Genomic DNA, 27,830 nt, shown 5'->3' with positions numbered 1-27,830 from the left:
AAATACAGTTTTTTAAAGGTGCCTCTTTTTTTGCTGTCTCTAAAGTAGCAGGGAAGTGCACTGAAAAGTATGAGTCGAACGAAAGATTAACAGGAAGATGTGCAAACACTCCCACAGAGAAATCAGAATGGATGACTGCTCCGCCCAGCGCACTGGGCCGTTTTCTGAACCTTTTCCCATCGTACACCCTTTAAAAAATAAATAAATACTGTAAAATTATGCACTTTCCATAGTTCGATACATCCACTTTATAATCATTTGTCCTACATTCTTTTACTTCCCCACACATCCCTCCATGGGTTCATATTTAATCCTCATTGAGCTGCAGTTCCTTAATTACTACCCCTCTTCTGGTTGTTTTTAACTGCTGCTCATATATCTTGTCCTACTTGGGAATTTATCTGGCTACTATAATTATTTAAGTATTCTCCATTTTATTCCCACTCCTCAGACTCATCCTGATTTCTTATATTTACAGTCAACATTGCTAGCTCCGCATATTCTATTCACTTATTCTGCCAATCTCCTTTTGTCCTTCCACCTTTGTGCATAGATTATTCTGGCCGCTGCCGTTACACATCCTTTTTTATTTATACCCCACCCTCCCCAGCCAAGACCGGGCTCAGGGTGGCTAACAACCAATAATAGAAACAAGTTGATTAAAATACAACTTAAAAAACAAGATTAAAATACAGCATTAAAACATTAAGATGCAGCTTCTTCAGAGGAGGAGAAAGAAAAAAGAGGGGGGGGAATCAAATTGATTCTAAGCCAAAGGCCAGGCGGAACAATACATAAATAAATAAAATGTCCAGTAGCACCTTAGAGACCAACTAAGTTTGTTCTCGGGATGAGTTTTCGTGTGCATGCACACTTCTTCTGAAGGTGCTACTGGACTTTGTATTATTATTATTATTATATATATATGAGTACCAAGGCGTTTGACAACCAAGGTACGACTTATACGCCACCCATCTGGGTTGCCCAGCCACTCTGGGCAGCTTCCAACATAATATAAAAACAGCCAAGCATAATAAACTAAAAGTTTCCCAATACAGGGCTGCCTTCAGATGTCTTTGGAAAGTTGCATAATCAGATGTCAGAGAGGCAGGGATGGCGCTCCACATATTATTATTATTATTATTATTATTATTATTATTATTATTTTGTATGCCGCCCTTCATCTGCAGATCACAGGGCCGTTCTCAACACATAGCACGGGCTGCATACTGTGGAGGAAATGACCATGGGGATTCCTTGGTTATCAGAGCTACCGAATGGAGCCTCCATGTCCAGAGACAGTCTACCTCTGAATTACTAGCGGCTGAGGGAGGGGCAAAGCAGCAAACCTCTTGGGAAAGAATTATGGCCTGTCCTAGCGGGGGCAAAAATCTTTGCCAGCGAGACGCCACAACCTCGATACGCCGAGGGCCGGCTTCCCCAGAGACCCAGCGCCCTCCCTGGACCTTCTGGACTACAACTCCCGTCAGCCCCCGGGAGAGCGCCCGAAACACGCGCATGCGTGCGCGGGAAGCGGGAATTGGAGGCGCCTCAGCCGTCCTTGGCCCGGTGCGGCTTCCGTAACGCGCGCGCGCGAGAAAGAGAGAGACCGCGCTGAGCGTGTCCCCGTGCGGCCGCCGTAGCGCGCTCTTTCTAGGGAGGCCTCAGGTTGCCATGGCGGCGGCGGCGGTGGCGGTTTCTTTCGTCTCCGCTCGGCGCCTGTGAGGGGGAAGTGGGCGAGTGGGGCCTAAGTTGGCGCTGCCGACCCCGCCGGCCATGGAGGACGAGCTGTACCTGGAGAACATCGACGAGTTCGTCACGGACCAGAACAGAGTCGTGAGTGGGGGGAGGGGTGCGAAAGCGGGGGGGGGGGCTCGCAGGTGCTTCAGAGGGGGAGGGGCGGGAGGAGGGGGGCTGTTGGGGGGGAGGGGAGGGGGATTGGGCGGAGCGGGGGGGGGCCCCGAACTCACATAATATTTTTTTATTATTTTTATATATAATTTTTTATTAGTTTTTTTAACATATCATTTTCAACAGTAATTAAACATACTTTTACATTGTAGCCTTATGTTTTTTTTATAATATATTTATTAAGGTTTAGGAGTTTATATAAAACAGAAAAAACAGAACAATAAAAAACAAAAACAATAAAAAATACATACAATCCAAACAGAACACATACAAAACAAGTATAATTTCCATCCCTTATATTCATAAAACTTACTTTCCCGACCTCCTCATACCTCCCCTTTCTGTATTCCATTCTCTAATTAAGTCAATTCAGCAAATCCTTCCCCTAATTTCTATATAATTTTTAGCCTTTCTTTTCTTAATCACATAATCATTACAGCTTTTAACCCCTTAATTTCTAAACCAACATCGTTCTAGCCTTCAATAATTTTGCAATGTTTCTTAAGATAGTCCTTAAACTTCTTCCAATCTTCTTCCGCCGTCTCTTTTCCCTGGTCTCGAATTCTGCCTGTCATTTCTACCAGTCCCATATAGTCTATCACTTTCATCTGCCATTCTTCCACGGTGGGTAGATTACATTGTAGCCTTATGAGGCTTTGCCCTCGGGTGGGAAAAATATTGCGCCTGGGAAAGGGAAGTGGGAGTCAACAGACACTCAAGGAATAGTTTCGGAGAAAAAGATTTTATTTCTACCATCCATGAACTGGTAGAAGGAGCAAGTGTGATAGTCCACAAAGGCATGCACAAGTTCACAATCATGTGCACAAGCATATATACCCCTTTCCAGTTCCCTCCCGCTTTCTCCTCCCTCAGGAGTCCTGCCCATGGGTTCCTCTGAGCATGAACAGAAAGCTGTCTTGGGACTATTGGGACTCTTGGGACCCTTCCCAGGAAAGGGGAATGAGAGTGGTTCAGCCTGTCCAAAGATGTCCAAGAAGTTGCAACTAGAATGAGATAAGATTCATTTCTCAGGCCTGCTATGAACAGAGCCTATTCATTAGCCTTTAAAAGTAACATTTTGCCTTTTGCCACAGCATCTTGTGAGAAAAGCAGAGAAGAGCAGAGAAAAGCTGTTTTGGATTTTTAGAAGACAAAGGGAGTTTTGGACAGTTTTGAGGCCTGGTGTGATTATTGAAGCCTGGGGTGATTTCACAGACAGGATTTGAGTATTCTGTCCCTTCAACATCTTATTCAAATTTTTGACTTCCATCAGTCTTGTCTGATAATTTTCCAATCTAATCTCTCAGTATGCATTTCTTATCTTCCCTATTACATTTCAAACTCATAACCAATATCTCTTATCTTTTTCTACTTTGTAACACATCATATATTTCTCCTTACAAAACTTCTTGTAGTCCTACTAGCGTAATTTTTTGATGACAGTTGCTCTTCAAATAGTTCATATACTTCTTCCAATCTCCTGTAAATCTCTGGTCCCGCAGGTTTCGAATCCTTCCTGTCATTTTGTCCAATTCTGCATAGTCCATTAATTTCATCTGCCATACTTCTTTCGTGAAGGCTCCCTGCTGTCCTGAAGAGGCTTCGCACGGCTAAGCCAGAAGCTAGAACAGTGAGAGGGATCGTTGCGCAGCGATCCGTCTCGCTGTTCTAGCTTCTGGGATAGCTGCGCAGCCTGCATTCGCTCCATAAGACGCACACACATTTCCCCTTACTTTTTAGGAGGGGAAAAATGCGTCTTATAGAGTGGAAAATACAGTATATCCTACCTTTAACCCAATGAAAGTGGGCTAAAAGAAACTGGTGCAGAAATGACGAGCTTTGCTGTCTATGGGCGATTGCAGTAATGATGGTTGGCAGTTTTTTGGGGGGCTGCTGGCACTTGTTGCATGTTGAGATTGGATTGTTCTCCATTGCAGGTAACATACAAATGGCTGAGCTATACACTAGGTGTTCACGTCAACCAAGCTAAGCAGTAAGTATTGATATATTGATAAAAAGAGGAGCAAGTCTTCTCAACTGTAGCTTCAGTTCTCCTCTTAAGGCTAAATAATTCTCCGTGGGATTTTTTAAAAAAAAGATTGAGTAGAATAATTATTTGTTGGACTCTTGACCCACCAGGCCACCTCCAAGGTGTGTGGTCTGCATTCACTAATAATAACTTTATCAAGGAACGTAAGGGATTAATCTTCATTTTAGTGTCTCTGTCCCTTGCCCTCATTTGCACAGGATGTTGTATGACTATGTGGAACGAAAGCGGAAGGAGAATTCGGGAGCCCAGTTGCATGTCACCTATTTAGTGGCCGGAAACCTCGTTCAGAATGGACACACAGTGAGTGCACAGCTTCTTCCATTACAAGTACAAATGCAGTAGAGTTCAGTGGGTTACAAAGGGAAACAGAGCTTTCTGTTTGGATTTTCATTTGGAAAAGAAACCAGAATCCTTTCTCCTAGGTATCATGTCAGAGGAAATAAAAAGAACGGTCAGACCAATATTTATGTATGCAACTACGGTGGCATGGTTATTGATTGCCAAAAATTGGAAAAGCAGCAGTGTCCCAACTAAAACAGACTGGTTATCTAAAATGATGGAATACTTCCATATTGCCGAAGTAACAGGGAGGATAAGAGGAGATATGGTACAAAAAGTGAATAAGGAGTGGGCTATCTTTAAGGAATCCATCAGAATTTATGTGGAAAAAGTAGAATTTCTGAAAGATACTGAGTGAATCCAGAAAATGATTAGAGCGAAAGGAGAGTAAAGCTAAGATAAAAGAAGAGATTAAAGAAATAATGAAATCCATTTAAGCTAGTTGGAAAAATAGTAACAAGAATGGCTGGAAGTCAAGTCAGTGGGTGTTCATGTGGGGTAGGTGTGTCGGTATGTTGATATGTATAGTATAAAGGTAAAGGGACTCCTGACCATTAGGTCCATTCGTGACAGGCTCTGGTATAGTATAGGTAGGTATTATATAGAGTAATGTATAGTATAGTATAGTATAGTATAGTATAGTATAGTATAGTATAGTATAGAATGTATAGTATAGGTAGGTATTATATAGAGTAATGTAGGTATGTTTTATGTTATGAAAATTAGGTAGTGTGTTGTGTACGTGTATTGTGTAAGTGTATATGTATGTGTTTTATATGTTAATAAAATAAATAAATAAAGTATATATAAAGGGAAACAGAGCAGATGGGGCTTATCAACCTGGGAAGGTAGCCCAACCAGGAGAAGGAAGACTCTGATCCTAAACATCCACTGCCTTCTGGGATATCTTTGGGAGAAGAAAAAACCAAGGAACAAACCCTACACAAATCTGTAGTGGAGTCCCTAAGATGGTTGGATGGCACCTTGTGCACTTCCTTCCAGAGACTTCTGCAGCCAAGCTGGTGCCAAACATATTGCTCTGTTTTTCTTTGGACCCCATCAATGAGGGTGTGTGTGTGTCTTGTCGTCTGGGAGGCCTAGGACCTCCGTACACACAGCCCAGGCTTGCGCCCCGAGGAGGTCACCTCAGTGCTGCTAATGCAGCTGTTTGACCTCACCCCCGGAGGCACACTCCATTGTTAGGACAACGGGCTAAAGAAAGCGCACATTGCTTCTGTAGTCAGTAACAGTTACTGAAATTGTGTCTTACTGAAGCATTAAGTGTTTGGGTTGAAACCAAAGTGACTAAAAATATTTGCACTTCCAACCAACTTCGCTCAGTGTGTTGAGTGTGCTACTTTCCCATACATTCTAGAGCAGCGTTCCATGCAGAAAAAGTACAAACGCTGTCATGTCTCTACAGGAGGGGTAACCAACACAGTGCCCTCCATATCAGGCACCTCCACACTCGGCCCTCCAGCTGTTTTGGGACTACAACTCCCATCATCCCTACCTAACAGGACCAGTGGTCAGGAATGATGGGAATTGTAGTCCCAAAACAGCTGGAGGGCCGGGTTTGGGGTTGTCTGCTCCAGATGCTGCTGGACTACAACTCCCATCATCCCTCACCAATGGCTGTGCTGGCAGGGGCTGATGAGAGTTGCAGTCCACAACATGGGAGGGCACCCCATTGGCTGCTCTTACTCTACAGCATCTGAGGTCCATGGTGATAATAGAATCACAGACTTGTAGAGTTGGAAGGGGCTCCAGGGGTCATCTAGTCCAACCCCTTCCAATGCAGGAATCTCAGCTAAAGCATCTATGACAGATGCCCATTCAACCTCTGCTTAAAAACCTCCAAGGAAGGAGAGTCCGTCATCCCTTGTGGGAATCTGTTCTTATTGTCAGAAAGTTCTTCCCGATGTTTAGTCGAAATCTTCTTCCTTGTCACTTGAAACCGTTGGTTCAGGTCCTCTCCTCTGGAGCAGCAGAAAACAAGTTTGCTCCATCTTCCATGTGACAGCCCTTAGATATTTGAAGACTGCTATCCTATCTCCTCTCAATCCCCTCTTGGTTCCTTTTGGCATAGTAGTCCTCTTCAAACTGAGTCTTATGTCCGAAGGCTTTCCACACATTTTGGAATCCTGGACAATGAATGAGCAGAAGGTGATGAAAATGGGCACTGGGGCGGGGGCATGCTGCCCTCCTCATGAGTTGTTAACTGAAGAAGAAATAAATGAAATGGCAACTTTCTTGTAGTAATGAGCTTGGTCCAGCAGAGGGCACTACTGTGCTGCGAAAGGGACATTCCTGAACACTGGGTGTTTGAAATACAGTATAGGCTTTTCAAGGTTGTTGGAGGTGTTGAGCTGATACTGTTGTCTGTGATGATTTATAACTGATAATTTTAATTGTTTTGTACAATACATTTTGCAGTATGTTGTAACCCACCCTGGGAGCATAGGGTGAATGGTGGATAGTTAATAATAGTAGTAGTAGTAGTAGTAGTAGTAGTAATAATAATTATATATATACATATACATACATATACATATATATATATATATATATATATATACACACACACACACACATATATATGTATATACACACATATATATACACACACACACACACACACATATATATATATATACACACACACACACATATATATATATACACACACACACACACACACATATATATATATATATATATATACACACACATATATATATATATATACACACACACACATATATATATATATATACATATATATACACACATATATATACATATATATATATACACACACACACACACACACACACACTGTCAAGGTGTTTGCTGAAAGCTTTTTGGATATTTGGTCTGGCATGCTATATGAGAGGGCAGCCCCCCCCCCCCCGAAATAGGATCACTGCCTAGTACTACAGTGGTGGGCAAGAGAAACCAGAGCTTATGGCACCTAATATCAGGTATCTTATTATTCACACAACAAGAGAAATTCACACAAGTCCTTTTGAAATACTTAAGCTAGAAGTTGGGGGACAAGACTGAGGCTGCAGTGCTAAGTTGCTTTCTTAAAAGTGAGTTTTACTGAGATCTAAAAGATTTTGTTGCAGGTTAAATATGGTAAGGATCGGAATATTGCTTTACTAACTAGAACAAAGATCTCAGGGTCATGAGTTTGAACCCCACGCTGGGCGAAATATTCCTGCATTTCAGGGGGTTGGACTGGATGGCCCTTGTGGTCCCTTCCAGTTATATGATTTTATATTTTGCTGTTTTAATAAGTTGCCATTTCTTTACAGTGCCACAAGGTTGCGGTAGTGAAAGAAGAAAAGCTGGAAGGTAGGTCCATTGAGAGCAGTGCTTCCAAAGAAGCTTGCTCTGTCTTTGTAAATAATCCTAACATCACTTTTTTCCATTTGCAAATTTATGAGTTTGGGTAGTATTGCTGGTTTGTCTGGAACACCTTGCTTCCATGCTATTTTCTAAGGATGCTCTCACATTTGTTGCCAACTCACCTCTGTGTAGTAGTAATGCCTCTAGAGTGAGGAACGGAAAACACAGCATTTAACATTGGTTTGGAATACTTAATGCAACTATGGTGTGAGAGTGATAGACAAGGCTACATAGGACTTCACCTTCACATACCTTTGGAAAGGTGTCTGCAGCAGCATACTTTGTAGCTTTGTATTTAGGCACTTTGTATCTGGGGGAAGAACTGTAGCCTAGTTGTAGGGCATCTGTTTTGTGTCCAGAAGTCCCCAGGCACCTCCAGATAGGGCTGGTTTTTAGATCACTGTCTGGAAACCTGGAGAGTCTCTGCCAGCCAGTATAGAAAATAGCGAGCCAGGGGGACCAGTGTACCTACTCTGTCTAAGGCAGTTTGAATGCAGGTGAGGGAGTGGGCTGGGAAATAATGCAAATAGCCACCTTCCCCCACTGACCCTCTGATTGCTCTTGACGTGGAGATTGGTTGGCTGAAATATGAGAGGGTTAAGGGAGCTTGTACTTGTTGGAAGTCAATTATAATAAAGAGGTGGATGAAGGTTACCTCTGGAGAGGCTCAGCATGTCTTGCCTTATATACTTAACCATAAACTAAAGGTAAAAGGTAAAGGGACCCCTGACCACTAGGTCCAGTTGTGGCCGATTCTGGGGTTGCGGCGCTCATCTCGCTTTATTGGCCAAGGGAGCCGGCATACAGTTTCTGGGTCTTGTGGCCAGCATGACTAAGCCGCTTCTGGCGAACCAGAGCAGCACACAGAAACACAGTTTACCTTCCCGCCGGAGCGGTACCTATTTATCTACTTGCACTTTGACGTGCCTTTGAACTGCTAGGTTGGCAGGAGCAGGGACCAAGCAATGGGAGCTCACCCCATTGCGGGGATTCGAACTGCCGACCTTCTGGTTGGCAAGTCCTAGGCTCTGTGGTTTAACGCACATTGCCACCCGTGTCCTGTGAACCATAAACTACTGTATCCCAAAAACTTGAGGGAAATAACTTAAAAGAGCACAAACCCCTTTAATGCAGAATAGAACTTAGACTGAATGTTAACAATCCACATACCTGGTTTAAACTCTAATTTCTGAATGCTCAGTCCTTTTTCATTCCTAAGGGGACATTGCCTACATGTCAACTTTCCCCACCCTGTTCTACTCGCTCCTTTCATCCAGTTAAACCTCTGTGTTGTCTGACATTTCTCAGGGGGAGTTGTTATGCTTCCTGTCTCCTCTTGCCTTTTCCTCTTGACGGGCTCCCCTTCCCCCCCCCCCTCAGGCAACGCAAACAGTATTCAAGGACTAGACTCTCAAACAACTTCCCAACAATTGTCAATTTGGTGCTCCAGTTGCTGCAGTCCCTGAGGTCAAACGAGGAGACAGATGATCAGGTGTTGCCTGAATGAGTTGTCCTGAGGCACTCTCCTTGGAAGTCTCCTCTTCCCGGTTTGAGCACATGCTATTTTCACTCGTGGTCAGGACAATATCCCTCCCTGCTTTGAGGACTATGACAAGCACCAGACCCAGGCCTGGGTGGAGAGCCAGGCTTGTCCGCGTTGTGGTGTGCTGTCCTTTTCAGGCACATGAAGCACTTCCGAAGCACAGCGTGATTGCGGGGAGAATCCTGCCCCATCTCCAAACACAGGCAGTTAGAGCTTCAGAAGTGTGGTGCAATGTGTACTAGTCCCAGCCCTCTTCCTGAGCTTGGAAAAGGGGATCTGTTCCCAGTCTTGCACTCTGCTCCAGAAGCACTTAGACAGCCTCTGAGATCCAGCGCGACACCAGAGATAAAGAGCCCATCGGAGGCAACACTTCTGGCCAGAATCAATGTGCCTCTGGCTGCAAGTCTGTCCTGCAAAAATTGTGCAACCTCAGCCGGTTGTCCGCATGGGGTTGGGGGGGGGGGAGTGTGATGCAGAAGTGAAAGCATCTGAGAGTACAGCCCGCTACCGTAGAGGTGAGGCAGACATTCCTCCAAACTTCTGTTTTGACCAAACTCTGCTTCGTGTGATCTGATACAGCCTTGGCAGAAGCGCTTGGGCTGCAAGCCCTCAGATTGTTATCGCAGGGCTAATGTTTCTTCTTCCCAGGGGAGAGGCATGTGGGCTAGACATTTTGACTACAAATGCTTTTGTAGCCATAATTCAGCTGTATGGTAGACAGTCTTACATTGTGAGTCTCTTGACAGCCAAACGTTCAGCTGCCAAGAGCATGATAGTTTCAGAATAGCCGCTTTAGGTACTGAGTGAAACTGGCAAGGAGCAATGCAGGCTTCTCATGAGAGTCTTCTAAGGTGTCCTGGGATTGGTTTGTTTGTTGGGTGTCCATTCTCGATTTTAAGAGTTATCCCCTCCCAATATTTACCCCAGTTTTGTGCCGTGATCATACACATATTGCCATTGCCACATGTGTATGGAGGCACCAGTTTGCACAAGCTTCACCTGAGCATACAAGTGTGGCCTCCCAGCAGCCCGGTGCACTCCCAGATCGCTTGTCGAGTTGCGAACCATCCCACTGAGAAATGGTTGCTTTTTATAAGGTCCTTTCCATTTCACAGACCTGTCTTCCTTTCCAGCAATGAAGTTGAAGCTGTCCACCATTGCCAGCGTGCACGTCTACAGCATCCAAAAAGCCATCCTCAAGGACAGCAGTCCGCTCTATAACACGGACTACGATGTCATCAAAGCAAACCTGCAGAACTGCAGCAAGTGAGTTCTGTCTTGGTAACTGATCTGCTGGTCATCCAGATAAGCCCACCTTTATCTTGCCATCATTGTAGATTGTGCTCAGGCTGTAAGCGATCTCCAAAACCCATCCCAGAGGGTTCCTTCTTGTGCCCCTGCAGTAGTGGTTTCCCCCACTCTGCTAGGAAAAGTTTTGAGCTCTTTCTCCCCCCTCACAGTGCTGGTTTTTCTTTTGCTTACTGTTTCAATTCAGAGTCGGCAACATGCAAAGTGTTCCAAACTTTTCCTTTCTGACATTCCGTTCAAGTTTAATTGCTATGTTCTCATTTACCGTATTGGCCCGAATATAAGCCACACTTTTTTTCCTAATTCCAACCGTGAAAAATTAAAAGTGCAGCTTAAATTTGTGACCTTGCAAAAATTGACTTTTTTACGATATCGCTGCTGAAACAGACATACAGTAAAATGGAACGGGTGTGAGTGCCTGCAGAATTTTAAGGGAGTGGCTTATATTTGGGTATTGTCTTTTTTTCTTTTTTCCCCCCTGAATTTTAAAGGTGCGGCTTATATTCAGGCCAATACAGTATTGCTTCACTTGGATTGACTGAGTGATTATTATTTATTTAATTCATAAAAACTGAACGTATCTTAATTGTAAAAAAATCTCAAAGATGTTTACAAAAGATGAACAGTAAAATCAAGAAAAAATTACAACCCTACTTTAAGGCATGCAGAAGCTAAAATACTAAAACAGGTTAAAATCACCTCAACTTTCTAAGCAGCTGAGTAAACTTGTCTAAACAGGAATGTTTTTAGCAGGTGCAAAAAGAGTACAGTGAAGGACTACTTGATCTCAATAGGCAGGGAGTATTTCATATATTTATATCCTGCCTTTCCCCCAAGTTGGCATGAAAATAATTTTGTTCTTCTGGCCAGTTCTCTTCAGTGAAAAGAGATTCCCTTGCTTCCTGTCCACACTGATGTGCTTGGGCAAGTGACTCTTAGGACAAGTTTAAGAGACATTTGTATAAAAAGGAACAGAAACCTTTCTTGGTCTACTCCCATCTTATTGGTCAGTATGACATAACGTTGTCGCACATGTTTAAGGAATGCATGAGAAATGAAACAGGAATTGTTTTCTCAGGAAACACCTTTATCCCAAGGCTCTTTGAGAGTTTTTGGCATGGACGTCAAATGATAAAACTTCCAAGTCGTGCTAACTGAAGTTTTCCCCCTCCTGCTACCCAGGTTTAGTGCTATTCACTGTGCTGCTGCAGTTGCTAGGACAGCCGCTGAAATGTCTCGCGTCGAAACCCTGGCCCAGGTGGATCACCAGCCACCTCATGGCATGGATAAAGCTGCTACTCCTGTGGTCAACGGCCATGCCCCAAGCGCTTCTTCAAAGCAGACCTCCCAGCAGGCCAAGGGCATTATGGGAATGTTTGCGGCCAAGTCTTCCACCAAGTCCCAGGAGACCCCGAAAGAGACCAAAGTGGAAGCTAAAGAGTTGCCAAGTGTAAGTTTCCAGGCTTTGGCACCCTTTGTCATTAGCTACCCTCCCCCGCCCCCCGGGACATGGGTGGCGCTGTGGGTTAAACCACAGAGCGTAGGACTTGTCGATCAGAAGGTTGGCGGTTCGAATCCCCGCGACGGGGTGAGCTCCTGTTGCTCGGTCCTGGCTCCTGCCAACCTAGCAGTTTGAAAGCACATCAAAGTGCAAATAGATAAATAGGTACCACTCTGGCGGGAAGGTAAACGGCATTTCCGTGCACTGCTCTGGTTCACCAAAAGCGGCTTAGTCATGCTGGCCACATGACCCGGAAGCTGTACGCCGGCTCCCTCGGCCAATAAAGCGAGATGAGCGCCGCAACCCCAGAGTCGTCCGTGACTGGACTTAACGGTCAGGGGTCCCTTTACCTTTACCTTTTTACACTCCCCCACCCCCAACTTCATCTCAGGGCTGCACCGTAAAGTGCAGCTTTGGACACAAAGGCATGAAAGGGAGAACAAATACAGTTTGCTTTGAATATGTTCATTCCTTCCAGGCCTCCACAGCAAGTAGCAAGGCACCTGCTAAAGGAAATCTGCTGAACAACTTCTTTGGAAAAGCTGCTCTGGGTAAGGATTGTCGAGCTCCTGCTTGTGTTGCCTGCCCCATTGTCAAGGGCTAAATACAGCTTACAGCATTTACATTCAAATCCTTGGCTCCAAAGGGCTTATTATAGCTAGATAAAGGATAAACTAGCAATTTGTTCCTAAGCATGTCTCTTCATTTGCAAATCTTAAGGAGTTCAGCGGGGAAATATAGGTAACAAAGGCTTGCTGAAACAAAACGTTTTCAGCAGGCTTGTTGAGGATGCCAGCATAATGTCAGTAGGCAGGGATTTCCATGGCACAGGTGCTGCCATTTTTTGGCTCCTCCACCGAAGGTCTGGAGGGTGGCAACACGAGAAGAGGCCTTTCCAGTGTTGGCTTCTCACTTGTGCTCTACCCAGAGGCTCACTTGGTGCCTTCATTACTTATCTTTAGGCACCAGGCAAAAAGATTTAATTTCCCCAGGCCTGTGGCTTTTAGTTATCTGTGGGTAGGTTTTTTTAGTCCTACCTTTAAAAAATATGAATGAGTTTTAGATTTTTCTCTTGTTTCAGTTTTATGCTGGTTTCAATGTGTGTGTTGCTGATTTGTTGTTGTAAATCACTTTGAATTATTTTGTTGGAAAAAAGCGACAAATAAGTCTACTTAAAAATAAATAAATCCTGCTGTACACGCAGACCAGGCCTGAGTACGCTTAGGACTGCTGTATTGTGTGTGATTTATTACACTGCTCCAGTAGCATCTGTCCAGATTTTCTTTTGTAGTTTTGCAACATACTTCTATCCCTTCCCCACCTTTTGTGACAGTGGAGCCCCTTGTTGTAGCCAGATCCTACCATAGGGAGCAAACTGGTAAACTGCAGCCTTCCTGCTTTCCCTTGTGACAAATGCAGGCAAAGCAAGTCCTGAACCCGAACAGCGAAAGGAAGAGACAGCTGCAGCCAAGTCCCCGGTGGAACCCAAATCGCTTCCGGGTGCACCAGAACGTGAGAAACCCAGCAAGAAAGCTGATCCTGCAAGAGGACAGCTGAAGGACAAAAAAAGGTAGCCCTCCCCAATTAAGTTTGTGGTTGTCTAAGGCTTTGGGGGTATAAATGGCCAGCTTGGCTCATTCATTTGCAGAAGTTCATTGTACTGTAACGGAGTGCCTGGAAGGGGAGGAAGCAGGCACACAGATTTTTAAAAGGCCGAGTCAAGCACTGAATTGCATAAGAAGTCTTGAACTCCATTGACTTTCTTCCAGACTGATTGCACTTCTAAATGCTCAGAACCCGGAGGCAGGATTGCAAATGACGTCAGTATTAAAGCTGGGGCTCGTTGCTGTTTTCCATCCTAATTTTTCCTTTTAAAAACCACTCAAGTAAAATGTGCACACACATTGCAGTATTGCAGTATTACTTGAGTATTACACAAATAACACAAACAGTCCAGTGATTCAGCTTTAAACCAGCTGCAGTTGTCATCACTTCTCTGATTCTAATTTTGAGAGCAGCAGAGCAAAAGCTGCTAGATATTCTGTGACTGCTAAACCTAAATTTGTGTCCAGAATAAATTTTACCAATATTGCAGGCTTCTGTGAGTTTCTGGAGCTCAGATACTTCTCTTCAGCGCTAGATTTGTATGTGTATAGAGTGCCTGGAAGGACTGAGGTGCATGTGGGGAGCATTGGGGGGGGGGGCAGAAAGGAATGGGTTGTTGAAAGACAGAGCAAGACAAGAAAAACGCATGCATGCATGCATGCACACACCTCATATTACATTTATATACTTTAGCTTGGTGCCTAATAGAAATCTATCACAGGATGACAGGAGTAGCTGCTTCACCAGAATCATATAAGAGCAGAATTCTGGACTGGTACCCTTCTGTGCTTACTTTTAATTTTAGCTCAAGCATTTGTCTGCAGCCTGGTGTGGGCAGTTTCCTGTTGTGGAGGCCCCCTCCTCGCTTGACTTTTCGCCAGTCAGCTGATTCTAACTAGCTGCCTTGTTTTTAGCCCCAGAGGCCTGGAGAAAAGGATGCCCCTTTGGCAGAAGAGCAGAGGCCGCAGTGCCCAGAGTTCTCTCTGCCACCAGCGCTAGCTAGCTGGCACCTTCCCACCAGTGCTGAAAGAAGCCATTTAATTAATTTTTTTCCCACTAGTAAAAATATGATCATGCTAAAATGTATTTCAAAGCCACTCCAGACATTTGAGACACTACCTCATAGCGACTCCACTAAAAGAGTATTGATTGGCCATTTGGGACGTGATTTCTTGTAAAAACTGTGCTTTGGGGACAAACTTGTTTAGACCCCCTGAGGCAGGATGAGATCCCAGGTCTGGTGGATATTAGCTTTCACAGCTCTGCAGTCACTTTGGTAACGTGGCATTTTGCATCTGAGATGTCATTGACTTTTACGTCCTGCCCTGTTCAAGGGTTCAGAACAAGTTGATTCGTTTTGGGGGATCTTGGGTGGGCTGCTGGTCGATGCTGTTTTTAATAACATATTGTTTTGTTGGCCTCAAGTCAGAGGGTGCTGGCTGGTAGTTACCGTGGTGGCACTGAGGTCTAAACCACTGAGCCTCTTGGGCTTGCTGATTGGAAGGTCGGCGGTTCGTATCCCCATGACGGGGTGAGCTCCCATTGCTCTGTCCCAGCTCCTGCCAACCTAGCAGTTCGGAAGCATGCCAAAAAGTGCAAGTAGATAAATAGGTACCACTCCAGCGGGAAGGTAAAACGGCATTTCAATGCACTGCTCTGGTTTCAGTCTTCCGTTGTGCCAGAAGCGGCTTAGTCATGCTGGCCACATGACCTGGAAAAACTGTCTGTGGACAAGCATCTGCTACCGCGTCCTGTAAAGTGAGATGAGCGCCGCAACCCCAGAGTTGTCCACGACTGGACTTAACTGTCAGGAGTCCTTTACCGTTACCTTTTCCAGTTGCTAGGAAACCAGTTTCCTCTGGATAGAATCACTACCTTGGTTTGTTCTGTTCGTTTTTGATTGCAGAACATACATGACCCTGGGAGCATCTTTTCAGCTCGCTTCTTCCTCTAGAGTTCAGTGCATGCAGCCGTCTTTTAATTATAGGTGGTAGAAGAGGAAAAGCATGCTGCTATTGTTCTTCGCTTCAGATTAGCAGTTGCACGTTTTGCGTTTGGAGAAGTTGTTCTCTTTCCGCCTGTTCCACACCCCCAAATACATTTGAAGTGACGAGCCTTATTTGTCTGCAGAACAAAGAGGCTGGAGATGTCAGATGAGGAGGAGAAAGAGGTTGAGAGCCTGAAGAGAAAGAGGCGTCGGATCAAACAGCCTCAACCCGAGAGCAGCGATGACGAGGGTAAATGGAAGATGGGGGGTGGAGGTTTGATGAGATTGCAGTTACATTGAAGCCAGTATCTCTAGTAGATCCTGGTCTTCTTGGAAGTGGGTACAGCAGTGCTAAGCACCTGCCCTGAATAAGTGCAAAGTCTCGTCCGACGAGGCTTCTCTTTCTATAAATGGTTATTCTTTCTGCCCAGGCATACGACCCTTCGTCTTACGACTAGTGAAATGCAGACTTCCATGCTGAAAAGAGGTCAGCTCTTTGCAGGTGTTTTATTTATTTCTGAGTTGCAGAATTCTTCCCCATCATATTGGTTTCAAATGAGCCCGGGGGAGGGCAGGGCTTAACAAAGAGCTTCCAATAAAACACAGCTCATGAAAAGGAGATGCAGCAGAAATTAAAAATATACGATATGTGATTAACAAAGCAGGCTTAATTTCTGCAGAAATTAACAGAAATTAAATCTGCTTTGTTAACCAAAGCCTGAGCCCTCTCTCTGATACAGTGGCAACAGAGGTGGTGGCAATGAGAAGTCTGTTGTAACCAACTAAGTTCTGCTCTTGAGTAGAGCTATTGAAAGGAATGGATTTAAGTCATAACCACAAATATAAGTGGATCTGCTCTTCAGTATGGCTAATGTTGGAGACAACCCTTTGTTACGCAAGATACACAAATACCCATAATTCACTTTCTCTATGGAATCCATGATATTTCTTTTGCAAGAAACTTGGATCTTTTTCTTTTTAGCATAACCAATAGGTGAGCGAAGGGCAGCCGGAACTGTGTATGGAAGACAGTGTCCCAAATGAAAGGCAGGATGTAATTTGAAAACAAGTAAGGGGAGGCAGGAAGACAAGCATAGCACTGTAGCTCCCACCCCAAATACTGACACCCTCTGCAGGTATCAGCAGTCTCTCTTTCGAATGCATCTCCGCAGCCCTCTGGACCAGCAGCTTGCTGGGTGATTTTTTAAAAGGAAGGTAAGATTTTTTTAAAGACATTTCTTGCAGAGTGAGACTAGTTGGCTCCCTCTTGGAGCTGAGTTCTTCTTCTTGGCAAGAGCCTGCTGTCACGAGTCTCCCCAAGGCTTTTGTGCTGTCTTCTGGGAGCAGCAGCATCTAGCCAGGCTCTTGTAACTCACCACAGCTACCTTGTCTCAATGAATAAGCCGGAGTTTGTTTTGTGGAGAGTCGTAGGATTCGAAATTGTTTCTAAAATGGTCCAAGTGATGGCACTGAAAGCCAAGCTGCCAAGACAATGGATACGTCTCCAGGATGCTCACCTGTAACAGGGACTTCCATATTCCCATTTGGGCAGATGCAGGGCTGCTGTCTGTAGTAAATTGCCATATCATAAGTTGGGAACCAGATGTAGTGGGAGTAATAATAATAATAATAATAATTTATTATTTATACCCTGCCCATCTTGCTGGGTTTCCCCAGCCGCTCTGGGCGGCTTCCAACCGAATATTAAAAACAATACAGCGTCAGACATTAAAAACTTCCCTAAACAGGGCCGCCTTCAGTTGTCTTTTAAAAGTAAAATAGTTGTTTATTGCCTTGACATCTGCTGGGAGGGCGTTCCACAGGGCAGGAGCCACTACCGAGAAGGCCCTCTGCCTGGTTCCCTGTAACCTCACTCTGAACCTGCACTCTGAACACAACAGGCATCCCGCAAGCCAGGCAGCAGAAGAACTTGGGAGGCCACAGTTAAAGTGTAATTAGCAGCATCACAGAAGAAAACAAAACCAGATACCGTGTTGGTTTGTCCCAGGAAGGCTGGGAATACACAGTTAAAGCTGTTTCTCTGCCTTAAAGGCCGCATGGTGGAGATTGTCATCGTAACCTTTGCTGCTGCCGTTTAGTATTTGTATACCAACATCAAGGTACAAATGGAACCTTGTCACCTTTTCCAGTTCAGGCATATGAGCACCTGGTGGACAGGCTGGACTTTTCAGTAGCACCTTGCAAGTTACAAAGGGTCTTGCTGGAGGGGTGAACCGGATTTTTCACCTTGACGCCAACTGCATTTATTCTCACAATCAGATAACCGCGAGAATTTGGGATTTAAGCCCTTAAAGGAACCTTTTGGTTGCTGCATCAATCCTCATCAATACGAGGACAGCACACCTTGGCTGCTGCTGCCACTTGATCTGATTGGGCATCTTGAGGTGTGTATTTTTGTGCGATGCCCCATGCGCTGCCATCTACCTCACTGCTCGTGTTTCCACTCCTCCCCTGACAGAAGAAATCAATTCATTCTTCCGTGGTTGGAAGCCGTCCACCAGTAGATCTCAGCCCTGTTTAACCTGCGAAAGCTCGCTTGGCCTGATGCCTGGACCAGACGCAGCATTCCTGGTATTGACCTAATAAGCTGGGCTGGTTTCACGTCCAGAAAAACACAAGTCACAACTATAGTATGAGCACAGAGCTGCCGCCAGCCAAATGTGGATTGAAAGGGAAGCTTGGCTGGTGTTCTGTCCAACATTTCCGTTCTTTCTATTAAGCAAGCAGGTTAGCAGGGCAAGTCCCTTCTCTGCTTGCTTACCCTGAGAGAGACTCCCCATGGCAGTTGTTCTCCTTGAACTCAGCAGGGCTTCCTTGCAAGCTTGCAACTAGTCAGGGTGACGCAGCGGGGGGTTGAATGATACAGCTGCCGCTGCTAACGCAGTTTCCGCATTCCTGTCAGCTCAGGGGAGCATTAAAATGAAATCTGCCTTGTGATCATCAGTGGCTTTCGCCATTCTCTTTGGCAGAACCACAACAGGTTGTAACTTGCTGCCGTAGCTGAACCCAAATAGCGCAGAGTACTCCACGCGAAATGCCCAGTGTTTAGTCAGGATAGGATCCGAGGACCAAAACATTTTTGAAAGCGTCTTGTGGAATTGAGGAGAGGTTAGTAACCTCTGTATTGACGTGGTTTTTAGACTGCTTGATTGTATCAGGGGTTTTTTAAAGCCACCACCAGCCATTAGAAGGGACGCGGGTAGCGCTGTGGGTTAAACCACAGAGCCTAGGGCTTGCCAATCAGAAGGTCGGCGGTTCAATACCCCATGACAGGGTGAGCTCCGGTTGCTTGGTCCCTGCTTCTGCCAACCTAGCAGTGCAAAAGCACATCCAAGTGCAAGTAGATAAATAGGTACCGCTCCGGCGGGAAGGTAAACGGCGTTTCCGTGCGCTGCTCTGGTTCGCCAGAAGCGCCTTAGTCATGCTGGCCACATGACCCGGAAGCTGAACGCCGGCTCCCTTGGCCAATAAAGCGAGATGAGCACTGCAACCCCAGAGTCGGTCACGACTGGACCTAATGGTCAGGGGTCCCTTTACCTTTACCTTTACCAGCCATTAGAGATGCATTTTTCCAAAGCGAGTGTCAGTGCTTCCAGTTTCGTACATTAAACTGCATTCATGGGTATGGTTCCAGAGGAACACACTTTTGATAGGTTTTGCGTTCCAGTAAACTGAGGATGGTCTGGTGCAAGGACTGGTTAGATAGTCAAGCTGCCAAGAACTTATCTAATGGCACAGCAGGCCTGAGATGTAGTGGGTACATCACAAGGGAAAGCGGAGTATTTCTGGGAGCCTTTAGGAATTCGTCTTATTATGATCCAGCTCATATAACGCAGGGATCTCCTGCAAAATCTCAAATCAGAGCTTTCAGTACTGAAGGATATGTTTTTATTGGTGCTTGTGGCAGAGAACATCTTAAATGTGTGAATTTACAGGAGTGTTGGGCTATAACGTGAGTTTTTCCGATGGGTTTGTTAGAAAAGTTGCGTTTGAGTCCATCCTACCACACTTTACTGTACCCTCTCGCCCAAAGAATCAAACACATTTAAGAGCCCTAAACAGCCTTGGCCCAGTATACCTGAAGGAGCATCTCCACCCCCATCGTTCAACCCAGACACTGAGGTCCAGCGCCGAGGGCCTTCTGGCGGTTCCCTCATTGCGAGAAGTGATGTTACAGGGAACCAGACAGAGGGCCTTCTCGGTGGTGGCGCCCGCCCTGTGGAATGCCCTCCCATCAGATGTCAAGGAAATAATCAGCTATCCTATTTTTAAGACATCTGAAGGCAGCCCTCTTCAGGGAAGTTTTTAATGTGTGACATTTTAGTGTATTTTTTGTCTTTGTTGGAAGCCGCCCAGAGTGGCTGGGGAAACCCAGCCAGATGGGCAGGGTACAAATATATATATATATATTTTAAAAAGAGCCTATATTGGCTGACCAAAATGGAGCGTGTACACTTTTGCTTTTGAAAGGTGCCTCACTGCTTCATTTTCCAAGCTGGCATCAGGGCCCTTAGGAAGATCAGGCCTAAAAATACACATTTAGAAAAGAGGCATGTTTGCCCTGGCTTGAACTAGACAAGCAGTAATAAATATCCAGCATGCCATGTGGAGGCGCACAAGGCTGCTACCATTCCTTGGGTTCTGTGATGGAAGCAAGGCAAAATGCAAAGGTAGGAAAATAAATGAACAGAATGACATAATAATGCTGCAATCTCTCGTTGGGCCATGGTTCCAAAGCTGCAACTTAACTCCTCTTTTCCCCTGCAGATGTCCCGGAATCGCCTGTAACTCCTGAAGTGAAAGACCTTTCTCCTGAGCCAGACCCGAACCCAGAGCCTGATCGTCTGCCCATGGAGGTAAAGACTGGTTTTGCATGCATGTTTCAGACATTAATGGGTGAAAAACCTCCTTCTGATTAATCGGTCGGAAACCCCACATTCTGAACATGGGGTTGTCTTTTATGCAAACATCGCTCGCTTGGCTTACGTAATTTTATGGAGTGGGGAGCGTTTTTGTGGGGTTGGAGGCAGAAGGAATTAAGGAGGAAGTCTTACCTGGGTCTAAACTACATTTCTAAGGTCTCAGTAGAAGCTCCACTTGCTTCTTAATCTTGCTTAACAATATATATATATAAATGTATCTTAAGCTGTTGCTTCTCATATACTAGATCACTGGCCCAAAGTGGCAGAATTTGGAATGTAGTGCAAGATGAGTGATTCTCAGTTCAGCTGTAATTGCTTTCAGTGCCTTCTTTGTGACTGATGGGCTTAGTGAGAAGTGAATTCTTCGTGGCCACAGCCTCCGTTACAAATGATCCGACCCAGTCATGCAATCACAAGCAGATGCCACTTTGCTCTTAACGCTTGGCTGAAAACCCAAAATTTGGCAAAGAGACAAAACCTATTTGCGTTTTTGTCGGAGCCGGTTAACATCTCCCGGAGCCCAAAAAGTTTCACTTCAGAATCAATTCAGCAAACTTCTCTCTTCAAAGTGGGGTGAATGAAGAAATTGGATGTATTCTGGTTGTTATAAAACGCCGCCCAACTTCCAACTTTCCCCAGTTATGCACTTTGATTTTAAAAGCTGAGCTGAAATTTCTTTTTTTCCCCTTTTTTCTTTTTAGGGGTGCTTATTTCTGAGTAAATATGCATTGATCCAACTTGTAAAATACAAATGATGAGGAGGATAATAATAATAATTTATTATATGCTGCCCCTTGGACTGGGTTGCTCCAGTCACTCTGGGCGGTTTCCAACAAATGAAAACATCAAACGCAGTAAAACATTGAAATCTTCCCTGCTTTCCGACCAGAGGAATGGCCTCTTCCATTGGTAGCACATTGAGCCCCTCCCTGGGTCCCAGGCAGCCACTAGAAAGGGGCAAAAAAGTAGATGCTGTTTGTCGCAACGTTCACTGCACACCACCTTCACAGTCTGCACTGTCCTCTTTTTCAGGCATCGACAGGAGAGAAAAAACGGAAGCGGAAGCGAGTGCTGAAGTCCAAAACATTTGTTGATGAGGAAGGCTGCATAGGTGAGGCTTAGCTGTGGAGCTGTCCTGGGATTAACCAATGAACCGTGTTCGTTTTAACTGATCGATTAAGTAACGTAAACAGTAGCAAAAACAGCGAGCTGCTGTTGGATACGGGAGGGCAAATCCCTTTGGGCTCTGTATTAACAGGTGCGGTGCAATTTGTGTAGCATCCTAAGTTACCCTGCCAAGCTCGGGACGCACTGTCATTTTGTGTAGGACCCCTTTCTCAAGACCTGTTGCAAGTGGGGGCCTTGGGAGCCTGGGGGAAAGTGGGGAAGTCTGTCCGTGTGTTGATGAGAAACCCTTGGTGCACATTCGTCATGCAAGCCTCTAGCCTGGGTTTTGTCAAGTTAGAAATGGATTAAGGATTTGACTTTCCAAGTTTGGCCAAGTGCTCTGGCCTCCACTTCAGGCGCCTCCGAAGAAACAGGCTCTTTCTTTTCTGTCTATCCTCAGCCAACCTTCCCCCACCCCCTGTCCCCCACCCCTCCGAAAGGATGCATCCAGAGCTTGCAATAACAAGGATGGACCCCCCCTCCCCTTCCAAAGAAAGTGTGGGTTTTACTCTTTGACTTCAGTCTTTTCTAAACATGTCATGACTGGGAAGCTTTCCTTCACCACTTGGAATAAATAGTCCTCTGTGGAATGCTGACATTACGGATTTGCAGTCCAGATCCGGCCCGGTTCATTGCTACCCGCACCTCTGGTGTGTTCTTGGCAGGCGGTTTGGTGTAGCAAAGAAAGAACGGGACGGAATCGTGGTGAGAATTGTTTGGATGGGAGAAGAGGCCTAGCCATACATTCAAGTCAGAGATCTGAATGTTGCCTTTGCCGAACTTCCAGAATGTTTGTATTTGTATATGTACATCTGTCAGGGGCATTTGGGTCGTAGGTATGTAGAGGATTTCTAGGTGTCCAATCCAGAGAGATTTCCCACTCCTCCCATGTTTAACTTTGGGTTCCTGTTGGGAGCCGAGCTATTATGGCTTGCGTCAGGGGTTTCATACTACAGTCATACCTTGGGTTGCGTATGCTTCATGTTGAGCGCATTCGAGTTGCGCTCCGCGGCAACCCAGAAGTAACGGAGCGCGTTACACCCTGGTTTCGCCACATGCGCAGATGCTCAAAATGATGTAACGCGCATGCGCAGAAGTGGCAAAAAGCGGCGTGCGCAGGTATGCCGTCACTGGTTGTGTTTCCTTCTGGATGCGAACAGGGCTCCGGAACAGATCCCGTTCGCATCCCGAGGTACCACTGTATATGGATTCAGTCTAAGGGTGAGGAAAGGCCAGCAGGCCCAGGAATATAGTTCTCTCTCTCTCTTTTTTTTTAAAATATGGAACGCTTCACGAATATAGTTCTCCAGGAGAAGAACGGTGAAGGAAAGATGGGAGTTGGGTTGGGCAGCAATCAGGAGTCCGTGCCTTGCTTGCCTCCTTTGGTGGCCTTCAGAATTGGGGGGTTGATCTGGGGCAGTTTTAAGAGACTGTTGGGTAACCCAGGGGTTGCAAGAATCAGGGACTTTCCAGTGGTGCAACCGGTTCACGCCGCCCTTTTGTTTCCAGTGACTGAAAAGGCTTACGAGAGCGAGTCCTGCACAGACAGCGAAGGCGACTTCCGCTCCAAGCCCTCCGCGGCTCACAAGCCGCCTGCCGGGGCTGCCAAAAAGGAGCCCAAGGAGGAGAAGAGAGGCGCAAAGAGAGGCACCAAAGCCAACAAGCAGGCCTCCATCATGGGCTTCTTCCAGAAGAAATGAGCTCCAGCCACTGCCTGGTTTGCAGAAGCTGCGTCAGAGCAAGCCGCCACCCTTTTTGAGGCACAAATACTTACCGTGTAAGTGGGCTTTCTCCAGAACCAGGAAACGAGACTCGCCACGCGTGGGAACCTTTCGGTGCCAAAGCTGCTTAGAAAGCAGCCACTACAGGCAACAGAGCCGCTGTTCGAGAATCAAATTCATTTGCTTTGTGCGGGCCTGTTAAATATATATCTCTATATGTAAAGGCCAATTTTTTCTTTTAGCCGCCCCGTCCTGCGGCAAGCCCCGCAGGTGGGCTGGCTTCTCCCACTGGCTCAGGTCAACGAAATGTGATGTGACTCAGTATCCCCACCAGCTATCACTGTCCCACCCCCAACCCTTTCTCTCCACAGTGGTGCCTTCAGAGAGCTTGATGGAGTCTTCAAGGTTTCTCTGGGGCCAGGCAGCTATTTGGAAGGGAAATCTCGCGGGCCCTTCACACAGTTGCCTGCTCTTGTAGCTATGCGGAAGGGCAGCGATAGCTGAAGAACCTTTGGTGGGGCTTTTTCCTTGTCTCAGCAAAATGCTGTGAAAGGCGGGACAAGCAATGGCAGCTTTAGAAATGTCGAAAAGAGTATTCTGGCCGTGAGTCTTGACGCAGGCTGCCTCTGTTATGAGAAACACTGGAAATGAGAAACAATTCAGAACCAGCCCGGACTGCCCTCTTCGCTCCTTCTGCTTGTATGGGGCTTTTGCCCAAATGATCTTTTGCCCTCCTCGTCTTCCTCCTGTTGTTCAGAAGGGGAGCCCAACCAAAGACTGCCTGTAGCTGCTGCCTTGCATGGGGTTTGCATCAGTTTTAGTATAAACAAGGTGGGTTGGGGTCTCTGACTGGTTGGCTTCCTTGATCAACTGCCAAGCAGGGTGTGTCCCCCTCCACTTTAATGGAGAAACCACTTGTTAATGAGGAACCAAATGACAAGCAACCCTGTTTCGGAAGATCCAACTCTTTTTTTTAAAAGTTAGAATGAAAGGAAAGGAGCAGGGAGGAGACTGTCTATTCTTCTCACAATACTGCAGTTTGGACAGATCCGTTCAATGAAACATTAAGAGAGGGCAAGAACTCCATTCTGGTTTGGTTTAGGTCTAGCGGTGGAGTGGGCCGTCTTCCACAGCCACTCACTAAACCAAAAATAGAGTAGCAGGTAGAGCTGCTGGTGACATTAAAAAAAAAGAAAGTCATTTGCCTATTATAGATGGCGCCCAGGCCAAAGGAGAAACAAAAGGGGTTCATTATTCAAACCCTGTATTACAGAAATTATATTTTTATTTTGAGGCTTAGCAGTGGAGGGTTCTCAATCTCCCCAAGCCCCTACTGAAACTACAGCCTGGTTTCTGAAATCCGTTATTTGAAGGATCAGAATCCGTTCACGGCTGTTGCAGATGCACGAACTGGCCTGCTCCTCTGACTGGCGTCCTTGGGGCTTTCCCGTTCAACATGGTGTTCTTGTAGTTGCTGATTTTATAAGGAAGTGCATTCAAGCCTTAGCCCAGGCCTGCAGGCTGACCTTCCTGCTTGGCCTTCTCATCCCAGGTTTTCCCTACACATGGGAAGGTGGGTTTGGCAGCATCCTCGCCTCCGACCATTCCTTCCCCAACCTGGTACCCTCCAGGTGACTTTGTCTATTAACTCTCACCAGACACAACCAGCAGGGGTGTTCTGGTGAGAGAGTTACAGCCCAAAACATGGAGGGCACAATGTTGAGTGAGACTACTCTAAGGAGTTCAGGCCAACAGCTGAGTAAGGCTTCACATCCTTGGGTTAGCGTTGGTTGTTTTTTAATATGAAATAGGAGGCCTCTGCTGGAAAGCCTTACTCCATTTTTTGCCAATCTTTTTTTTTTTTAACTCTTTCCCAATAAAATAACACTTTCCCCTTCCTCCTTTCTGTGCTTAGATGTTTATGTTGGGGCGAAAAAGCAAAATGTTAAATAAAGATGCGGTCTTCTGCTAAACATCTTTTTTTTAATAAATAAAAAAATCTTGCTGAAGAGATGTTTTTGTGTCTGAACTTGTGATACTACCGCTTGGCTGAAGCATTTTCATTGAGCTTTGAAGGTTTTTCCATGCAACCGAATACTTAAGGATGAAGTTGTCCAAGAACTGTCTCTATCATGTTCAGAAGTACAAATACACATATAATTTAAAAGCCAGCTGGAATTCCTCACCTATCGCAGGGCAGCCAGGGATTTCAGAAGGGGCTTTTGAGCTGCTGAGCTCAGTCACATGACAGCTGGGCTCATCTTGCTCACCCATCAGCAAGTCACCTTCAAAGGTGCCCCCACGTAGAGCGCATTGCAGTAGTCCAAGCGAGAGATAACCAGAGCATGCACCACTCTGGCAAGACAGTCTGTGAGCAGGTAGGGTCTCAGCCTGCGTACCAGATGGAGCTGGAAGACAGCTGCCCTGGACACAGAACTGACCTGCCCCTCCATGGACAGCTGTGAGTCCAAAATGACTCCCAGGCTGCGCACCTGGTCCTTCGGGGGCACAGTTGCCCCATTCAGGACCAGGGAGTCCCAGGGAGACTTCAAATCTGGTCCAAAATGATTTGACTGCATTTCTCCCTGTAATGCTGCACATTATCTCTAGATGGAGTTGTGCCTTTATTTGCCTTTGCATCCCATTCACATCCACTCAGTGCTACCTGCAGCTGGAACATAGGAAACTGCCTTTGCTGAGCAAGACCATCTCGCAGGAGGGCCAGTCTCCGAGCAAAGAAGGTTCCTGCGTTCTTGCTGCTCAGAATCAAAATGGTTTCAGTTTGCAGGCAAGTTGTTAGAACTCAGGACATAATAACATTTCAATCCACAGCTCTGCCCTAGGGCATGTGGAGCTACAGAGTGCCTCTGAGCATTTGGGGAGTGCCACTGCAGGCAGCCAGGAACCTGTAAAATGATGCATTTTGCGCTTTTCTGTTGCGAACCGCCCTGCGATCTTCGGATGAAGGGCAGCGTATAACTTTAATTAGCAATTAGAAGAAGAAAAAGCATCCAAACTTTGGCGCTTGCTACATCCAGGCCTGCAAGGAAGCTGGCTTTCTCATTAGCAGAAAGGTCAAGCTGTTTTGCTGCTTTGAGGTCTGGGAATGGCTCCAAATTAACCTCTGTGCATGATATTAATAAGGAGAGAGCGAAAGGCCACCATTTCAATGGGGAAGGAACAATGGCAGGCTGGCAGCTTCTGAACCCCAGGCTGGGAGCAGCAGGTGGCTGGCTCCCTGTTGGCGTCGCGATTGACGTACGCCGACCTTGGCTGCCTGCTTGTGCCTGCAAGAGCAGCAGGGGCTCCGAGGTCAGGGCTGAGGTGTGTCGTCAGGCCAGGATGGAGGTATTGGGTCACAGATCAGGTACCCAGGTGGGTCTTGGGTCAGATCCAGCTCTGGTGCTGATGGGAGGTCAGAAGCGATGCACGTTAGCAGAAGTAAACTTGATGTAAGGGGGGGGGGAGAGATCTATTGGTCCAGGTGATGAGAGATGCCTTGGAGGAACTGCGGGGTTGCAGGTGGGAAGGCAAATAGGGACGAATAAAGTCGGCAGCAGCTCCTCCCAATACTGTTGTTGTTGTTTAGTCGTGTCCGACTCTTCGTGACCCCATGGACCAGAGCACGTCAGGCCCTCCTGTCTTCCACTGCCTCCCGCAGTTTGGTCAAACTCGTGCTGGTAGCTTCGAGAACACTGTCCAACCATCTCATCCTCTGTCGTCCCCTCCTCCTTGTGCCCTCCATCTTTCCCAACATCAGGGTCTTTTCCAGGGAGTCTTCCCTTCTCATGAGGTGGTCAAAGTCTTGGAGTCTCAGCTTCAGGATCTGTCCTTCCAGTGAGCATTCAGGGCTGATTTCCTTCAGAATGGATAGGTTTGATCTTGCAGTCCATGGGACTCTCAAGAGTCTCCTCCAGCACCATAATTCAAAAGCATCCATTCTTTGGCGATCAGCCTTCTTTATGGTCCAGCTCTCACTTCCATACATTGCTACCGGGAAAACCAGAGCTTCAACTATACGGACCTTTGTCAGCAATGTGATGTCTCTGCTTTTTAAGATGCTGTCTAGGTTTGTCATTGCTTTTCTCCCAAGAAGCAGGCGTCTTTTAATTTCGTGACTGCTGTCACCATCTGCAGTGATCATGGAGCCCAAGAAAGTAAAATCTCTCACTGCCTCCATTTCTTCCCCTTCTATTTGCCAGGAGGTGATGGGCCCAGTGGCCATGATCTTAGTTTTTTAGATGTTGACCTTCAGACCATATTTTCCGCTCTCCTCTTTCACCCTCGTTAATAGGTTCTTTAATTCCTCCTCACTTTGCAAACCCAGAATACAGTTATGCA

General features: G+C 46.0%; 1 protein-coding gene across 2 annotated transcripts; it reads left to right on the top strand.

Annotated features, from left to right (window-relative positions):
• Positions 1–1,507: 1,507 nt before the first annotated feature.
• POLD3 (DNA polymerase delta 3, accessory subunit) lies at positions 1,508–25,498 on the top strand. 2 transcript variants are annotated; one of them, XM_083609987.1, is made up of 12 exons: positions 1,508–1,836; positions 3,849–3,904; positions 4,159–4,261; positions 7,621–7,660; positions 10,391–10,523; positions 11,748–12,015; positions 12,545–12,617; positions 13,486–13,636; positions 15,802–15,908; positions 20,447–20,535; positions 21,634–21,712; positions 23,278–25,498. In XM_083609987.1, exons 1-12 carry the CDS (start codon positions 1,777–1,779, stop codon positions 23,466–23,468), a joined length of 1,350 nt encoding a protein of 449 aa, XP_083466113.1. In that variant the 5' UTR covers positions 1,508–1,776; the 3' UTR covers positions 23,469–25,498. The 2 variants fall into 2 exon arrangements, 1 of the variants encoding a protein (XP_083466113.1); XR_014547123.1 differs by having other exon boundaries at positions 1,554–1,836; positions 21,634–23,020; positions 23,071–25,498.
• Positions 25,499–27,830: the final 2,332 nt, after the last annotated feature.

Source organism: Podarcis filfolensis (genome assembly GCF_964270895.1).
Source record: "Podarcis filfolensis genome assembly, chromosome: 4".
In the NCBI taxonomy this organism is placed as follows: domain Eukaryota; kingdom Metazoa; phylum Chordata; class Lepidosauria; order Squamata; family Lacertidae; genus Podarcis; species Podarcis filfolensis.
The sequence above is the reverse complement of the archived record's forward strand: the minus strand, read 5'-3'. Positions and strand labels throughout refer to the sequence as shown.